This window comes from Punica granatum, chromosome 3 (genome assembly GCF_007655135.1).
Source record: "Punica granatum isolate Tunisia-2019 chromosome 3, ASM765513v2, whole genome shotgun sequence".
Lineage (NCBI taxonomy): Eukaryota > Viridiplantae > Streptophyta > Magnoliopsida > Myrtales > Lythraceae > Punica > Punica granatum.
Window position 1 is genome coordinate 2,612,268 of NC_045129.1, and position 15,511 is coordinate 2,627,778.

Sequence of the window (15,511 nt, forward strand, 5' to 3'; positions counted from 1 at the left end):
CAAATTAGATTATTTGTATCATGATGATGTTAATTATGATTAAGAAAACCAAAATCACATGTATTGGTGGGACCACATCAGCTCAAAATCTTATATTAATATTTTTTCGGTGTGAACCCCGGTATCCGGAAGCTCAGTTGGACTTCAACTAATTCAGTCGAGTCAGGTCGACCCACTAAAGGGTAATGTTCTCCCATCGTGAATTTTCTGCATTTATAAAAACTCAAATCCGAGACTTTACTTAAGCAAAGTAAGCGTTGAACCGTTTGAACCAATCTACGTTGGTATATTAATATTTCATTAATGGAGTTATGGACCTTACCGGGGGGCGACTTACCCGAAAAAAAAATGGAGTTCTGGAGGATCGAAATCTGCCACTGATCAAGCACCAGCAAAAACACATAAAATAGATTTGCATCCGAAGAGACTTTATTTATTAAAGCACAACTAATTAAACTAAAATAAAAGAATATTAATTAATTTCAGGCCTTTATTTTTTTTGGAAAAACAATAATACGTGTCCAGGATATGAGATACACAAGTCCAGCTCGAAAAATAAAAGGAGGACCCTCATGTGCTTAAAAAATAAGCAGTCGGTAGATATAACTAATTTATTAACGATGATTGACACGAATTAAAGATAATTACGTCAAGGCAATATCTGTAGTAGATTATATACTATAATCTCGAAGTGTAAATTAGCAACAGATCAAGCATGTATACATCCCGTGCATTAGTTGCAGAGACGCGATATACTCCTATTTTTCTCTCTCTCATAGTTAATAATTAATATTACGTTTTGTGCTAAACTTAGACAACAATCTTCACCACATGATCAGAATCTAAAAAGCAACATAAAATTTGGAACTCAGCAATTAAGAAATCAATTAATTACTTGGCTTAGACAGAGAGATTATGTGTATCTTAGGCTGGCTAATGTAGATGTGGAAAAGGCCAATGAATTTATTAATTAATTTCAAATATTAATTAATGCCCCAAAAATCCATGCATATAAAAACACAAACCTGCACAGAAATCTAATCCAGCTATGCAAATCATATCATCAAACCAAACCTCAAATATACATACATATACATACATATAGAGGGGCTAGAGAGAGAGAGAGAGAGAGATCTGATTATTTCAACAGCTTCTTCTTCTTCATCTTCATTTCCATTATTCTTGGAGAATTCCTTCCTCCCCACGAGAAGTCTCCATTTCTCTCTGGAAAAGAGAGTATTGATTTTTACATGATGAGTAGCAATAACTTTGGGAAGACAAACATGGGATCATCGTCATCATCGTCGTCGCCATCATCATCACCATCATCGTCGTCAAGGAGAAGCAAGAGGGGCAACCCGGAGAAGCCGAAGCAGCCACAGAGGGGACTTGGAGTTGCCCAATTGGAGAAGATTAGATTGCATGAGGAAATGGGGTGTTGCTTCAATCTTCCATCGACTAACTTCATTCATGTATGTATATAAATCTCTCCCATCCTCTCTCTCCCTTTTTAGAGCATACATGTGATATATATGCAACCCTTATTTAAGCTTAGATCGGAATTAACTCGTGAGGCTGAAATGGATAAGATAGATCTAGAACTTCCACGTGCCCTAAACGCACCACACCGATGCTCAGGCCTACGTACAGCGCTGTGTCTATTTATAAGCATGTAGACAAATGCCCGCGCGCATGCATATATATCATATGGGGACAACATCCTTTTCCGGTTGAACTATAGGGATGGAGTATTTAACCTTGTATCACATGTCCTGTGCATTTACACATTGCTGCTATTTTATTGTTCACACCAGTTTGACTGGTGAAATAGAAAAAGGCCAGTTTGTATAACTAAGAAATTGACCAAAACATTATGAAACTTTGATAAAAATTGTACAACCTCGGCATACCCCAGTTCGGTTCTAATGTTGTGATAGACAAGTAATGTATATTATGTCAAACCCGTACATTCATATATATATATATATATATATATATATCGACACACAGATTGCATTCCCAGTCTTTCTGCCCTCGTCAAATATGCTCATCGATTGATCAATGAGCTAAAGGATCAAAACCCTTTCGTTCATTTTGCTATTATCGACTGTAAGATGATGCAATCTTTTGAAGTTGTTGGTCTTGATGTTGCACACACTGCGAATCATATGTGTAAATGTTGGTCTTCATTTGTCTCTCCTCGATCTGAACGGATAAGTTGGAATATAATTCCTTTCTGGAGCCATGGGTAGTAACAGATAGGGTCCTGAGAATTGGAGTTCATTTAATTTGGTAATAAGTAAGTTTTCGTGTATATGAATGTATGAGTGCTTAACAGATGTATTCACCACAGGGAGCTGATCCGAGAGTTTTGACGGCTTGTTCTTCATCAATGGCACCATCGTCATCGTCATTGACACAGCCACTTTCAACTTCACCGCCCTCTTATAGTTTCCAACAAAACTTCACGGTACGGCAGCATCTAATCAAATCTTTGTTCTTAATAATTAGTTCATTCTTATCACAAATTTATGTTTCCTTTACCTAACATAGTAGTTATGTATAATTAGATAGAAATTGTCAATTTCTATTCATTTCCAAAGTTGATGATAAGAAAGCAACATCTACTAATTAATCCCCAGAGGCAGGCCAGCTATTTATTTTCTCCAAGATTTCGCTATGATCGATAATCGATATTAACAATATACATGTTTAGATTACCCAGAAGAATTGGATAATGAACATTAATTCTTCGATAAACGACTGCCTGCATGCATAATATATGTTAAATTCTTTCGATTTAATTTGGATTAGTAAGTGAAATGTAGTACGTGAATCAGACGACTTCTAATCATATATACACCCTTTTCTAATTTGTTACTTTATCATTATGCAGATGGGACTGACGGAATATGGAACAACAAACATCCTCTATGAAGATCACCCCCAATCGACAAGCACTGCAAGGTAAAGAATCCTTCATCTGGTTACTATCTACATCGATTCGAGCAGACATGTTTAATGACAGATTTCAACTCGGGACATGTAACACAGGGGCGGAGCCAAGATTTTTATCCGGGGGGGGAATTTATACTTTTGGGGCAAAATTTAAAAATTTCAAAGTTCAGGGAGGACAAAGTACTTTTACATTGGCTTCGTCCCTGATGTAACATACTTGTCACAAGTAATTTACATATTCAATTCATGCGGTTTTTCTTTTGAAACAGCTGGAGACCCAACAACCAAGACATGTCGGCATCCTTCCAGTTTTCACAATCCAATATCGATAACAAGCAATTCGTAAATCCAAACCTAGAGGTACATATGGTTTCAAGATCATATCTCTCCTCTTACCATATATATGCATCTATACAATCCAGTATGGGCGAAGTTTCTTCTAGAACTCATACTTGTATGCATCTTGACTGTTTTTCTTGTCAAAATGGATCGTATATGTAAGGGAAATTCATTCCTAATCAGTTCTTGATCGATTGACTTGGCCTGAGATGTTCGAAATTTTTTTCCTCAAATAGTCCTAAACTCATAAAGTTTATTAACGTCGACATAGCCAGAGACCATTACATACAAGTCGAAGGAGAAATATCAGGAAAATGAAGATTTAATTTTGGTGTGCCAAAAGAGATTTCATCGTGTGATCAAATTAATTGTGTTTGTGATATATTATGCAGGGTTCATGGGAAAGGAGGAGCAAGACACGATTGATCAGTGACCCATTTGGCTCAAGCAGTCAGAACTCATCGGAGTCGAGTGACAACAATCAAGAAGTAGATTTGGAGCTCAGACTTTCACTTTAGACTTCAATCAGTCCTAACATCATCATCGTTACATATATAATCAGTTTTTGCTTCCTTCGGCTCATAACCTTGAGCGAAATGGATGCTTTGAAACATGTAAACTATTTTTCTGTTTTTTCTCTCTTTTCCATAAGGAAGCTGTGAGATAATTTTCGTTTTTATGTTTGTATATACGGATATTTCATAATTTCTTTTCTCAACATGTCCTGCCATTGATTATTGATGTTATTATGCACCTTTCACATAAGATAAAGCATAGGGATCCTTTTTGTGCAAGTCATTTTGCTGATCGTAAAAAAAATTAAATGTCTACCCCGAAAATACGAAATTCTTATAAGTTTATACATCCAAAACAAGAGAGATAAGAAGGTCACATGAGAAGCATCACAAAACCATTACAAGCTAACATGCAGCTTAATTCTCGTATTTCCAACCATGGAAATGAACTAACTAATTAATAAACAACCATGAATTTGATCATTATATAGAATTGAGAGTAGTCCTGGTGCAGTGGTTTGGAGTCATTCTCTATAAGGCGCGATGATCGTCCGAATTCGGACTATTAGCAAAAATAAACAGGTCGAACCTTGTTTCTTGAATTTGTTCGAAAAAGGGGAGGGAAAAAAAGAAGAAAAGGAGTTAGTTTTATTTTTTTAAAAAAAATTATTGTTCTTTAGGTAAATTTCAATTTTATTTTTAATAAAAAAATAGAATCAGTTCTTATAACCTTTTTTTTCTTCAATGTTGAATGTGTAAAGATCAATCAACATTCTGGTATATAAATTCTTCAGCCATTTGAAAAGGGAAAAAAAAAAAACTGTGACAACAATATAATCCTATATATTGCATGGGGAAAAAAACACGTTAATTAAGACCGATAATAAAGAACAGAAAGACAGTGGGTCGTAGGGAGCACAGACCTTCGCAACAGAATCCTTGTTGTCTTCAACAGACAATTACCTGAAAATCCAGTGCAATAAAAACATATAAATAATGGCCCCTGTCCAGGAACAAGCTTAGGCACAAACATCCATTGTAGATCATAAACCCTCTCCCAATGGCTGTCGTCTCCATGATCAGACGAACTGTCTTCCTCCTCCCTCTCTTCTTCGTCTTCTCGCAGGGCTTCAAGATTGACTTCGGATTTAATCCCCAGAGACTCATCGATGGTAGGTTCATCGTGTAAATACCATGTGTTGCAACTGCCTAAGCTTTTTCCAATGAATCATATAGCATTGCAGAAGTGTGGGTATATATCCCGACTTAGATGATCCGAACATCTGATTTTTTGTCATGTTGAGTGTACAAAACTCAGAATGATTCATACACGAACTAGCTAGGGCAGCTATAATGCCGAGTGGTGCGATATCTGACGCGTACATATCTATATCTGTATCTATTAATAAACACGATTGTTTACTGCATGCAGATATGAGCAAGAGGTTTTTTATTGGGAATGATGGAGGCTTGAAAGGTGATGCCGGGAAGCTCGAGTATCAGGAGGACGCAGTTAATGGAGAGAAAGGTGGGTTTGTCGTACCGGATGCCTCGGATTTCTTCCAGGATATGGACAAGTCCGAATTCCAAACAAACTATGCCGGTGAATGGGAGTTGATCCTTGACAATTCCGGGGTCTCTGCGATGCACCTGCAGCTGATGCCCCACAATGAGGTGGTGATCTTCGACTCCACGGGTCTCGGTCCATCGAAGCTTGCATTGCCTCCATTTAGTCCTTGCCCTCTGGGACCTGATGGCAAGCCAGACTGCTGGGCCCATGCCGTCGCATACAACATTGAAACGCAACAACTGAGACCTCTCCATGTGAGTTATTACATCTATCCATGCTCTTAGAGGCTCCTAGCTACTGTATATGGGACTTGTATACAGATACTGCGAACTACTCTATGCTTATCCGGGAAAAGCTTAATCAGTTCATGATCTGCATGATGAAGTAGAACTGGAAGATATCATTGATCGATTTTCTTATGTGCGCAGGTCATCACTGACCCATGGTGCTCTTCTGGCGGGCTAGCAGTTGATGGCTCTCTTGTGAGCACCGGGGGCTTCTATTCTGGATTGAAATCCGTCAGGGTCATCGAGCCATGCAGTACCTGCGATTGGAATAAAGACACCGCAGACGTACTCGGAAGTCCGAGATGGTATTATATATCTCTGGAGTCAATATTTTCTATTTAACTCGTCTAGTTACGTTTTCCTAGTTTTTATGTATGTACAACTGCATGCAACCTTATAAACCGGACCTTTTCATTGATTGTAACATCATTTCGATTTTCCAAAGATTCAATATGATCTGATGTTTTCCTTGTAAATTTAGGTATGCAACTCAGGCGAAGTTAGAAGATGGAAGCTTCTTTGTGATTGGAGGCAGGAAAGCATACAACTACGAGTACGTAACCGCAAACGGGCAAGCCAATGGCCAATTGATCTTATCAACCTTCATGGATGAGACCACGGACCTTGACGAGAACAACCTGTACCCCTTTGTTCACCTCCTTCCCGACGGGAACCTCTTCATCTTTGCCAACAGCCGTTCGATCCTCTTCAACCCTCGGACCAACCAGGTGATCAAGGAATTCCCCAGGCTTCGGGGCGGGTCCCGGAACTACCCCGCCTCAGGCATGTCTGCGCTCCTCCCCATCAGGCTGGATGAGAATAACAAGCCCAAAGAAATTCAGGTGATGGTGTGCGGTGGCGCTCAACCGAAGGCATACGGGTTGGCAGACCCGGAAAGAAAGGGTGGCAGAGTATTGTTGAATGCCCTGCAAGACTGCGGACGGCTTGTGGTCTCCGACCCGAACCCCAACTGGATGAGGGAAAAAATGCCGTCCCGGAGGGTGATGGGCGACATGCTCAACCTCCCCACTGGAGATATACTCATGATCAACGGAGCCAAGAAAGGTACTCCACATTTTACAGCTGATACAATATTAGCTAGGGCGAAACTATGTGAATTTTTAATAATATTGGTTGGATCTTCGATGGAACAGGAACTGCCGCATGGAACCACGCTGCGGAACCGAACTACAACCCGGTCCTCTTCAGACCTGAGAAGGTCGGGAGGGAAAGGTTCAAGGTGCTGAAGGCTACCACTATCCCGAGGATGTACCATTCCACCTCCTCGGTCCTCCCTGATGCCACAATCCTGGTCGGAGGCAGCAACACGAACCCGACTTACCAATTCGAGGGCGTCGAATATCCGACTGAGATGCGCCTAGAGAAGTTCTACCCTCCCTATCTTGACCCGGCCCTCCAGCACTACCAACCCGAGATCCTGCAGTTCGACAACAGGATGACATTTGGGAACGACTTCCATATTAGCTTCCGTGTCTTCGGTACCCTTAACGAGGTCCCGATGAGGCAAATCAAGGTCACGATGTATGCGCCGCCCTTCACCACCCATGGCTATTCCATGAACCAGAGGCTCATCCAGCTCGGCTTCACCGACCTCTCGGCTGATCTGTTCGGGGTCCAGCATGTCACGGCCAGGGCTCCACCATCAGGCAGGATTGCTCCGGCTGGGTACTACCTCGTGTTTGTGGTCTACCGTGGGATCCCGAGTGTCGGGAAATGGGTCCAAATCCAGTAAGAGGACAACGAATTTAAAATTCATGCATATATTCCAAAAGGCTCTTCCTGATCTCATTTATAATAGCTAATCAATTCATTCACATGAAATTTGAGTTTCACTTTTCGATCTCATCACTTTGTCACGCACCCAATTCAAGTACGAGTTACAAACTTAGCAGTACTTGCAGGTCGTAGAATCATTTGGCTACAATCTCATTGAGTCATTGTCATCGACCCTACACCGAGAAAGGATTACTATGAGAAAATCCTCGAAGGATTGTCTCTCTAGTATAAACTGTTGGGAAAAATCCATGGGCTTACTTGAGCTCGGGCCCATCCGCAACCCAAAAGCTTAAGCCAATGGGTTACTAGACCATTATCTCTTATAAACCTATGGATTTCCTCTCAACTTTTCCATGTGGGATTACTTCCAACACCCGCACTCACCATTCTCCATATAGGAGAGAAACTGGCCCAACAATTCCCCCCCATTCTCGACTATATGGAGGACTTCGAGCCGGGTTTTTTACTTCCGAACTCGGATACCAATTGTTAGGCCCTTACCATTCTCCATATAGGAGAGAAAACCGGCCCAACAATTCCCTCCCTTCTCGACTATATGGAGGACTTCGAGCCGGGCTTCCACTTCCGGACTCGGATACCAATTGTTAGGCCCATCACTAGCCACGAGTTCCACACTCGAGCCTTGTCGTGGTGTGGGTTTCCACGCATAGCGTGTGCACTTCCCCAGGATCATTACCTTGGGCTCTGATACCACTGTTACATGGAAGTTCTTGAAAATCTCAGTCACCTGATCTTTAGTTCTCATAGGGTAAGCCCAAACTTTCCTGGTGTGATCATCTATAAATGTCACAAAATAGAGAGCACCACCAAGAGATCTATCCGACATAAAACAAACATCTGTATGCACAAGATCAAGTATATGATGGCATCTAGAGGGACGACTTCTAACAAAAGAAACTCTCCTCTACTTACCAGCTAAACAGTGATCACAAGTGCTCAAGTGCATACCTTTAACGGGCAAAGACTGCTTTCTAGCAAGAATTTGAATACCTTTCTCGCTGATATGCCCAAGTCTCCTATGCCATAGCTCGATAGGATAATTCTCAGCAACATTAATTTGACCGGAATTGTGTCTGGCACGCAGCCTGTAGAGAGTGTCGGTCTTCTGACCCCGTGCCACAATCAACGAACCCTTGGAGAGCTTCCATCTCCCATTGCTAAATTCGTTACTGTAGCCTTCATCATCAAGTTGACCCGTCGAGATTAGGTTAAGGCGAATTTCTGGAACATGCCTCACCTTCTTCAAAAACAACTTGCAGCCAAGCTCGGTCTCTAGACAGACATCACCAATACCGACAATCTTGCATGATTGTCCATTCCCCATTCTCACATAACCATAGTCCCCGGTAGTGTAAGATGAAAAGAAATCCCGATGAGGAGTGACATGAAACGAGGCACCTGTATCTGCAACCCAGGTAGAGTCCTGACATGTGAAATTCACATAAGCTTCATCACAAATGATGTAGGTCTCTCCATCACATGCCACTGCTGTAGTGCCTTCTTCCTTCTTGCTCTCACCGTTGCCATTCTGATTTTTCTTCAGAGCTCTACACTCCCTTTTGTAGTGTCCCTCTTTTCCACAATGATAGCAAGTGACCACTTTCCTCGTCTTCGACTTTGATCTGCCCCTCGATTTGCCACGTGAGTTACTATGCTTGGAAGAGAAATTTCTGTTTTGACTTCTCCCCCGTTGTTCAGTAACCAAAGCTTCAGACTGAATGGAAATTCCCGTGCCTTTCCTTCTAGTCTCCTCATTAAATAAACTGTCTGTCACCGTAGCCAACGATAGTTTCCCGTTTGGCGCAGAATTGCTTAATGCAACCACGAGTGTGTCCCAATTATCCGGTAGAGTCCCTAAAAGTAGACAGGCCTGCAACTCATCGGGTAATATTATCTCCAGGTTCGTCAACTGGTTAATAATATCTTGGAAATTACTCATGTGCGCAGCCATATCACCTCCATCCTGGAAACGAAGATGAACCAGCTTCTTCACGAGGAATGCCTTATTTTGTGGTGTCTTCCTCGCATAGAGATTTGTCAATTTATCCCACAAAACTTTCGCATTTGTCTCCTGAGCAACATGATGATAAATACTATTGTCTATCCACTGCCGAATCAAACCAATAGTCTTCCGATTTGTGCGTTCCCAAGCCTTGTCATCCTTATCTTTGGGTTTCACGGAATCCCCTTCAATAGGATCGTACAAATCCCTACAAAATAGAAGATCCTCCATCCGAGACTTCCATATAGAGTAGTTGGTTGCATTCAACTTGAACATGGATCCTGTAGACTCCTCCATCTCGAAAACACCGAAAAAAACTCAAACTTCTCTAACCCGAATCTCTGATACCACTTGTTGGGAAAAATCCATGGGCTTACTTGAGACTCGGGCCCATCCGCAACCCAAAAGCTTAAGCCAATGGGTTGCTAGACCATTATCTCTTATAAACCTATGGATTTCCTCTCAACTTTTCCATGTGGGATTACTTCCAACACCCGCACTCACCATTCTCCATATAGGAGAGAAACCGGCCCAACATAAACAATTGCTCGATCGGGCCTTCCTGGCTGGCTGAGACCATCTTTGGGGACATATGGAATAGAAGCGCAATTGATGAAATTAATCGGCATATAAAGTGCAACTATTCCATCTGATAATTAGTATCAACTATCAAATATCATTCTTTACTTCCCCATCACACCAATCAAACTTTGATCCCTAACCAACGCACGATTTCTCAAGGAACTCAAAGTTGAGTTCTTACCATCACCAGCCCATGCACAATATTTCCGAAAATCGCAGCAAATCTACCATCTGGAAAGTACAAATCTCGAACCGGAACGATTAAACTAGCTTGTTTGATGTTGTTTAATAAATTGCAACTCCTTTCCTCCAGATAATGGAATTGGACTCGTGTATTGCTTCCCTACTCCACAGCTCTGTATATCGTATTAAGGTCCAAAATCACAAAGTAAGTCGTCTCGCGTCACTTCTATCTCATCGGCTAATGGAAAGTGCGCCTTCACCTTCCTTTTCTTACAAGAGAGATATGGCCGATTGAGTTAGTCATCACAAGCAATAACACTGACAAGATTCGAACGGCCCGGAGTCTCTCCGGACAATCTATCACCTAGCGGACCAATCTCATTAACACTTGGGGAATGTCATATCCGGTTTTACGTTCAATGGATCCACATTATTGTATTGTTCAGATTCCACATCTAAAATATCGATCATATGACCTGGCCAAGGACCATATATTATCGGGCAATTCGGAATGAGCACAAATTGAGGGAAAGGCTTTGCCCTATTTCAGTTCACGTCTAGCTAGGACCAAAGATCAATTAGTCTCAAGCACGACCAGCATTGACTGTTGCCTCTTCTCCCACCACCAAACGCGTAGACACATAGCTGGAACTTATTATTAAATTCTACATGTATGGAAGTATTCATATTTATCATTATTTATTATGCACTTCCCCACAAAGTAGAATACAACTATCGGAGTAATACGATACATTCATATATATGTGAATATATGTATATATATGTCTCTTTATAAGTTTATTATAATATATTTCTGTGTTGGACTCTTAATCTCATAAAGAAATATCCTATCGACCATTAGAGGGTTGTCCAAGGTTTGTTTTGCTAACATTCATGATCGGCATTTCACATGGTCGAGTTAAACCCATATGGCACATTGATAATTATCATCCTTAATTAAGTCCCTCTCTGCTCCTATGTACATAGAAGTGATCAGATTATTAGCGAGTTTTGGGAAACTAATTCGACGACAAAAAGAAAGCACAGAAGCAACATGATCAATAATGAGTTCCTAGGTTTCCTGGGAAATAAAAACCTGAATAACAATTTTTGGAAAAAAAAAATCTAGACTCTGAAAAACCCTGAGAAGGTCAATGCATTAAGAAACAAAAAAAACCCCATTTTTAAGAATTAAAAAGATTAAAAAGAGAAAAAAAAAATTGTCAAACCAAAGTTCATGCCTGGGAGTTAGGTCCTATTTGCAGGTATATAAGGCCCCAGAGACGCAACCAAATGAATCCCATCTCAAGAAGAACAATAATAAGTTCACACACCAGAAGAAGGGCAAGAAGTAGCGAGCATTTCAAAAATGGCTAGTTTCCGGATTCTAGTGCTTGCCCTCCTCTTCACTGCATTTGCTCTTGACCAAACTGGAGTCGAGGCCAATTTCATCGATAGCACATACTTCACCTGGGGTGCTCACCACTCCCAGACACTGGACTGGGGGAATCACCTTCAACTCGTCCTGGACAAAACTTCTGGTAATTACTTCTAAACTTGATATCTTTTTGGCATCCTCTGATCAGCTAGTTTGATACTTCTGAGCTCCATCGAAGCCCCAGTATTGCTTCTCTGATCTTTAATCGTCAAAAACCGTAAAAGTCAATATTTTGATAATGTTAGGAATGCAATGTCATTGTGAGACAAATTAAAATTCCCATGTTTGATAATATGCACAAGTACAAGATATTGAAGCTGAAATTTCACGCAGAGCATGTATGTAGACTCGAGAGGTTTAGTGTAGTGATACTAGAAAGTCAACTTATCACAAACATCCATCAGACCAGAATATGCAAGCCATGGATACGTGATATCAGTAGTCTCATCAGTTAACTTATCTCCCAGGCTCTGCTTTTCAATCAAAAAGCGCATATCTCTTCGGAAGCTTTGAAATGCTGATTAAGCTCGTGCCTGGAAACTCTGCTGGAACAGTGACAGCCTACTATGTAAGTGCATTAGAGCATTTTCCTATAAAATTTCTCAAACTACAGAAATCTTCACTTCACATTGATCAATCTCATCTTTCCAAATTTAGGGCAATCATTTTTATAATAACTTTGGCCCTGCTTTCAAATAAGTTTTCATAATAATACCTCGGCCACTGACAAACAGGAGATATATAATGTACACACTAAAATATATTCCTCTAACATTGCAGTTATCTTCAACTGGGAACTGGCACGACGAGATTGACTTTGAGTTCTTGGGCAATATCTCCGGACATCCCTATACCATCCACACAAACATCTTCTCCCAAGGAAAAGGAAACAGAGAGCAGCAATTTCACTTGTGGTTTGACCCCACAGCCGATTTCCACAACTACACCATCCATTGGAACCCAACTGAAGTCGTGTATGTTCTCTCTTGCGGGTTATCTAAATTTTTCTCCTTCCATAGAATGAGGATTATTCTGTCTTTATCTATTTAATTCATCTAGTTTGTTCATTTACATCCATTCCTCTCAAAATTCAACTTCTTAAGATCAGTTATGCATTTGTTCCTTTTCTTCCTTATCCCAAAAAAAGAAGAACAAAAAAAAAAAAAAACTTTGCTGACCTCTCAGAATATGGGCGAAAATTTCAGGTGGTATATCGACAGTATCCCCATCCGGGTGTTTAGGAACTACGAGAAGGAAGGAATTCTGTACCCTAACAGACAGGGGATGTGGCTCTACTCGAGCTTGTGGAATGCAGATGACTGGGCAACCCAAGGCGGTCGGATCAAGACTGACTGGAGTAATGCACCCTTCATGGCCAACTACCGTAACTTCAGGCCCAGGGCTTGCACATGGTTCGGCCCGGAGAGCATTGCCAAGTGTACGGCCCACACGCCGAGTAACTGGTGGACGTCACACGTCTACAGCCAATTGAGCAATGCTCAGCAAGGCCAAATGAACTGGGTAAGAGACAACTATATGATCTACAATTACTGCCAGGACTATAAGAGGTTCAACTGGAACATGCCTCCTGAGTGCTTCAAACCACAATACTAATGCGAGAAATATCAAGAATTTCCCCAAGACCAAACTCCTAATGGTCTCTAAGGACTAAGGAGGATGACAACATCAGGGGGTCTGTCCCACTTCTTTCGCTATACCAGCTTATTATCTAAGAAAGATATCTTTTTGTTTGTTTTCAGTTCCAAACATATATGATGATTTGTCTACACCATATAACTGCTATTTGAGTTCCTGCACTTTTCTTTTTTCTTTTTTGGATAAGTGGAGTTTTTGTATTTCAATATGTCGAGAAATAAATATATTCAATACATTGATTGTTCTCTGGTTTGAAATGTCAACGAGAAGCCAGCTAAGCCGAATAGGAAAGTTCAACCTGTACCAGCTAGAGAACGGTTGAGGTTAGCATGTCATGAGTTGAAAAAAAAATATTAACATGAAACATGAATTCCTTAATATTTTTTCTGATGTAATCAAGACAACTCCCCAATTAAACAAAGAAAGATATCAACTCAAAACACAAATTCAACAAAGCAGGAACCACGGCATATACCCAGAAAGGATCATTTCCTGTAGCACACACAAGTAATGGTTCTCAGTGGAAAGCCCCCGATTTTAGCACAACCTATAGCATCCCTCGAAAGGCCGGTCATCTTCTTCTGTATAATATGACTCTTGACACCCTCAGTACTAAGCAACTTGCAAAGCATATTGAAGATCCTCCAAAGAATATTTCTTTTAGCAGAAAATTGCAATATTCCAGCTCAAAAGTTTCACTATTTCAGCACACATTTCCAGAGATTTTGCCCGAACGGGTGCCCAACACAGTAATTAAGCAGAGAAAGACTGCATATCAACAATGAAGTCACCTCATCGAATTCATCCAAAACGTAAAATTGAGATTTGAGGGAGCAGAGGGATTACATTATATGATGCACAGCCAAACACCGAGAACAATGATGGCGGTTCCCAGCAGGGCGTGACCGAGACGGGTCTCTTCGCCAAGGATGACACCGAAAACGGCGGTGGCGGCAAAAGTCGTGGCATTGGTGACGGGGACGGTCAGAGAGATGGGAGTGTGGCTCAGGATGGCGAAGAAGGTGGCGGAGGCGGAGAGATTGATGAGGAACGGGACCGAATACTGCCAAATCAAGAGCAGATTCAGCCAGTTTCTGAGTGAAGCGACGAGCTTTTGGAGGCGATTCGACGGCGGCGGTGAAGATTCGAGGGACTTCAGCTGGCGGTCCCAGAGGACGGCACCGCGGCGCATGAGGGCGTTGGTGGCGCCCCAGACAAGGCCCACCGCCACCATCTTCTCGGCGTCTCCGACGATCATTGCGCGGTTATTTCTGTTGCCGCAGCTTCAGGTCAGCTCAGTCAGCAAGGGTACAAAGAAGGGAACTTCGTCGTTTTCAGTGACTAATTTCTCTTTCATAATTTATCGGAGCGCCTTGATTTGAGATTGATTTTGATTTTGATTTTGATTTTGATGGTGAAAAATGATAAATGAAATGATATTATAAATTTGATTTGGAAAATATGTATTTTGTTGTGTAGTGGGCAGAGTTAAAATCAAAATCATAATTCTAAAATCAAACTCTGAAACTAAATGGACTCTCAGTGTGCACTCTACTATTCATGAACTCTAAACAGTTTCTCATTCATAAACTCTAAATGGTAGTTCTATTTCACTTTCTCTTTCTAACATGATACATTTTATCTTCTAAACCCTAAATACTAATTCCGCTCTCTATTTCACTTTTTTCTCTCTAAGATGACATTTTCTCTCTAATAAAACTTAACTAGTAATTTGGCTCTCTCTCTTACATGACATTTTTTCTCATAAATCCTATATCATTCTCTATTCCACTTTCTTTAACATGATACTTTCTCTTTTATAAACCCTAAATAATAGTCACACTCTTTATTTCACTTTCTCTCTTTAATATGACATTTTATCTCGCTTAATCCCTAAATGGTAGTTCTATTATCTCTTGCATAACATTTTCTTTATCATAAATTCTAAATTATAGTTGCGCTCTCTATTCCACTTTCTTTCTCTAATATTACATTTTTTCCCGTATAATCCCTAAATGATAGTTCCGCTGTCTATTTCACTTCATCTCTTTAGCATGACACTGTCTCTCATATAAATCCTAAATAGTGAGAAAATTTTAGGTGATCCTACTTCAAATGACGCGGTGAGGAAGAACCAATAAAAATTATTTAATGAAAAATAAT

General features: G+C 40.7%; 4 protein-coding genes across 7 annotated transcripts; 3 read left to right on the forward strand and 1 right to left on the reverse strand.

The window, feature by feature from the left end:
- Positions 1-1,063: 1,063 nt before the first annotated feature.
- Positions 1,064-4,033, forward strand: LOC116199067 (protein SPEAR1). Its single transcript, XM_031529361.1, has 5 exons — positions 1,064-1,472; positions 2,354-2,470; positions 2,897-2,967; positions 3,228-3,318; positions 3,690-4,033. Exons 1-5 carry the CDS (start codon positions 1,251-1,253, stop codon positions 3,813-3,815), a joined length of 627 nt encoding a protein of 208 aa, XP_031385221.1. The 5' UTR covers positions 1,064-1,250; the 3' UTR covers positions 3,816-4,033.
- An 839-nt stretch (positions 4,034-4,872) lies between these two features.
- LOC116199431 (aldehyde oxidase GLOX1-like) lies at positions 4,873-7,422 on the forward strand. The gene is made up of 5 exons (XM_031529776.1): positions 4,873-4,984; positions 5,245-5,636; positions 5,811-5,974; positions 6,151-6,734; positions 6,824-7,422. Exons 1-5 carry the CDS (start codon positions 4,873-4,875, stop codon positions 7,420-7,422), a joined length of 1,851 nt encoding a protein of 616 aa, XP_031385636.1.
- A 3,958-nt stretch (positions 7,423-11,380) lies between these two features.
- LOC116201841 (transmembrane protein 234 homolog) lies at positions 11,381-14,699 on the reverse strand. 4 transcript variants are annotated; one of them, XM_031533267.1, is made up of 2 exons: positions 14,195-14,687; positions 11,381-11,891 (listed from the first exon to the last, which is right to left on the reverse strand). In XM_031533267.1, exon 1 carries the CDS (start codon positions 14,604-14,606, stop codon positions 14,196-14,198), a length of 411 nt encoding a protein of 136 aa, XP_031389127.1. In that variant the 5' UTR covers positions 14,607-14,687; the 3' UTR covers positions 11,381-11,891; position 14,195. The 4 variants fall into 4 exon arrangements, with proteins under 4 accessions (XP_031389127.1, XP_031389129.1, XP_031389130.1 ...); XM_031533269.1 differs by lacking the exon at positions 11,381-11,891 and adding an exon at positions 13,044-13,170 and having other exon boundaries at positions 14,195-14,699; XM_031533270.1 differs by lacking the exon at positions 11,381-11,891 and adding an exon at positions 13,637-13,655 and having other exon boundaries at positions 14,195-14,699.
- LOC116201840 (probable xyloglucan endotransglucosylase/hydrolase protein 26) lies at positions 11,592-13,405 on the forward strand. The gene is made up of 4 exons (XM_031533266.1): positions 11,592-11,795; positions 12,160-12,260; positions 12,473-12,666; positions 12,898-13,405. Exons 1-4 carry the CDS (start codon positions 11,624-11,626, stop codon positions 13,304-13,306), a joined length of 876 nt encoding a protein of 291 aa, XP_031389126.1. The 5' UTR covers positions 11,592-11,623; the 3' UTR covers positions 13,307-13,405.
- Positions 14,700-15,511: the final 812 nt, after the last annotated feature.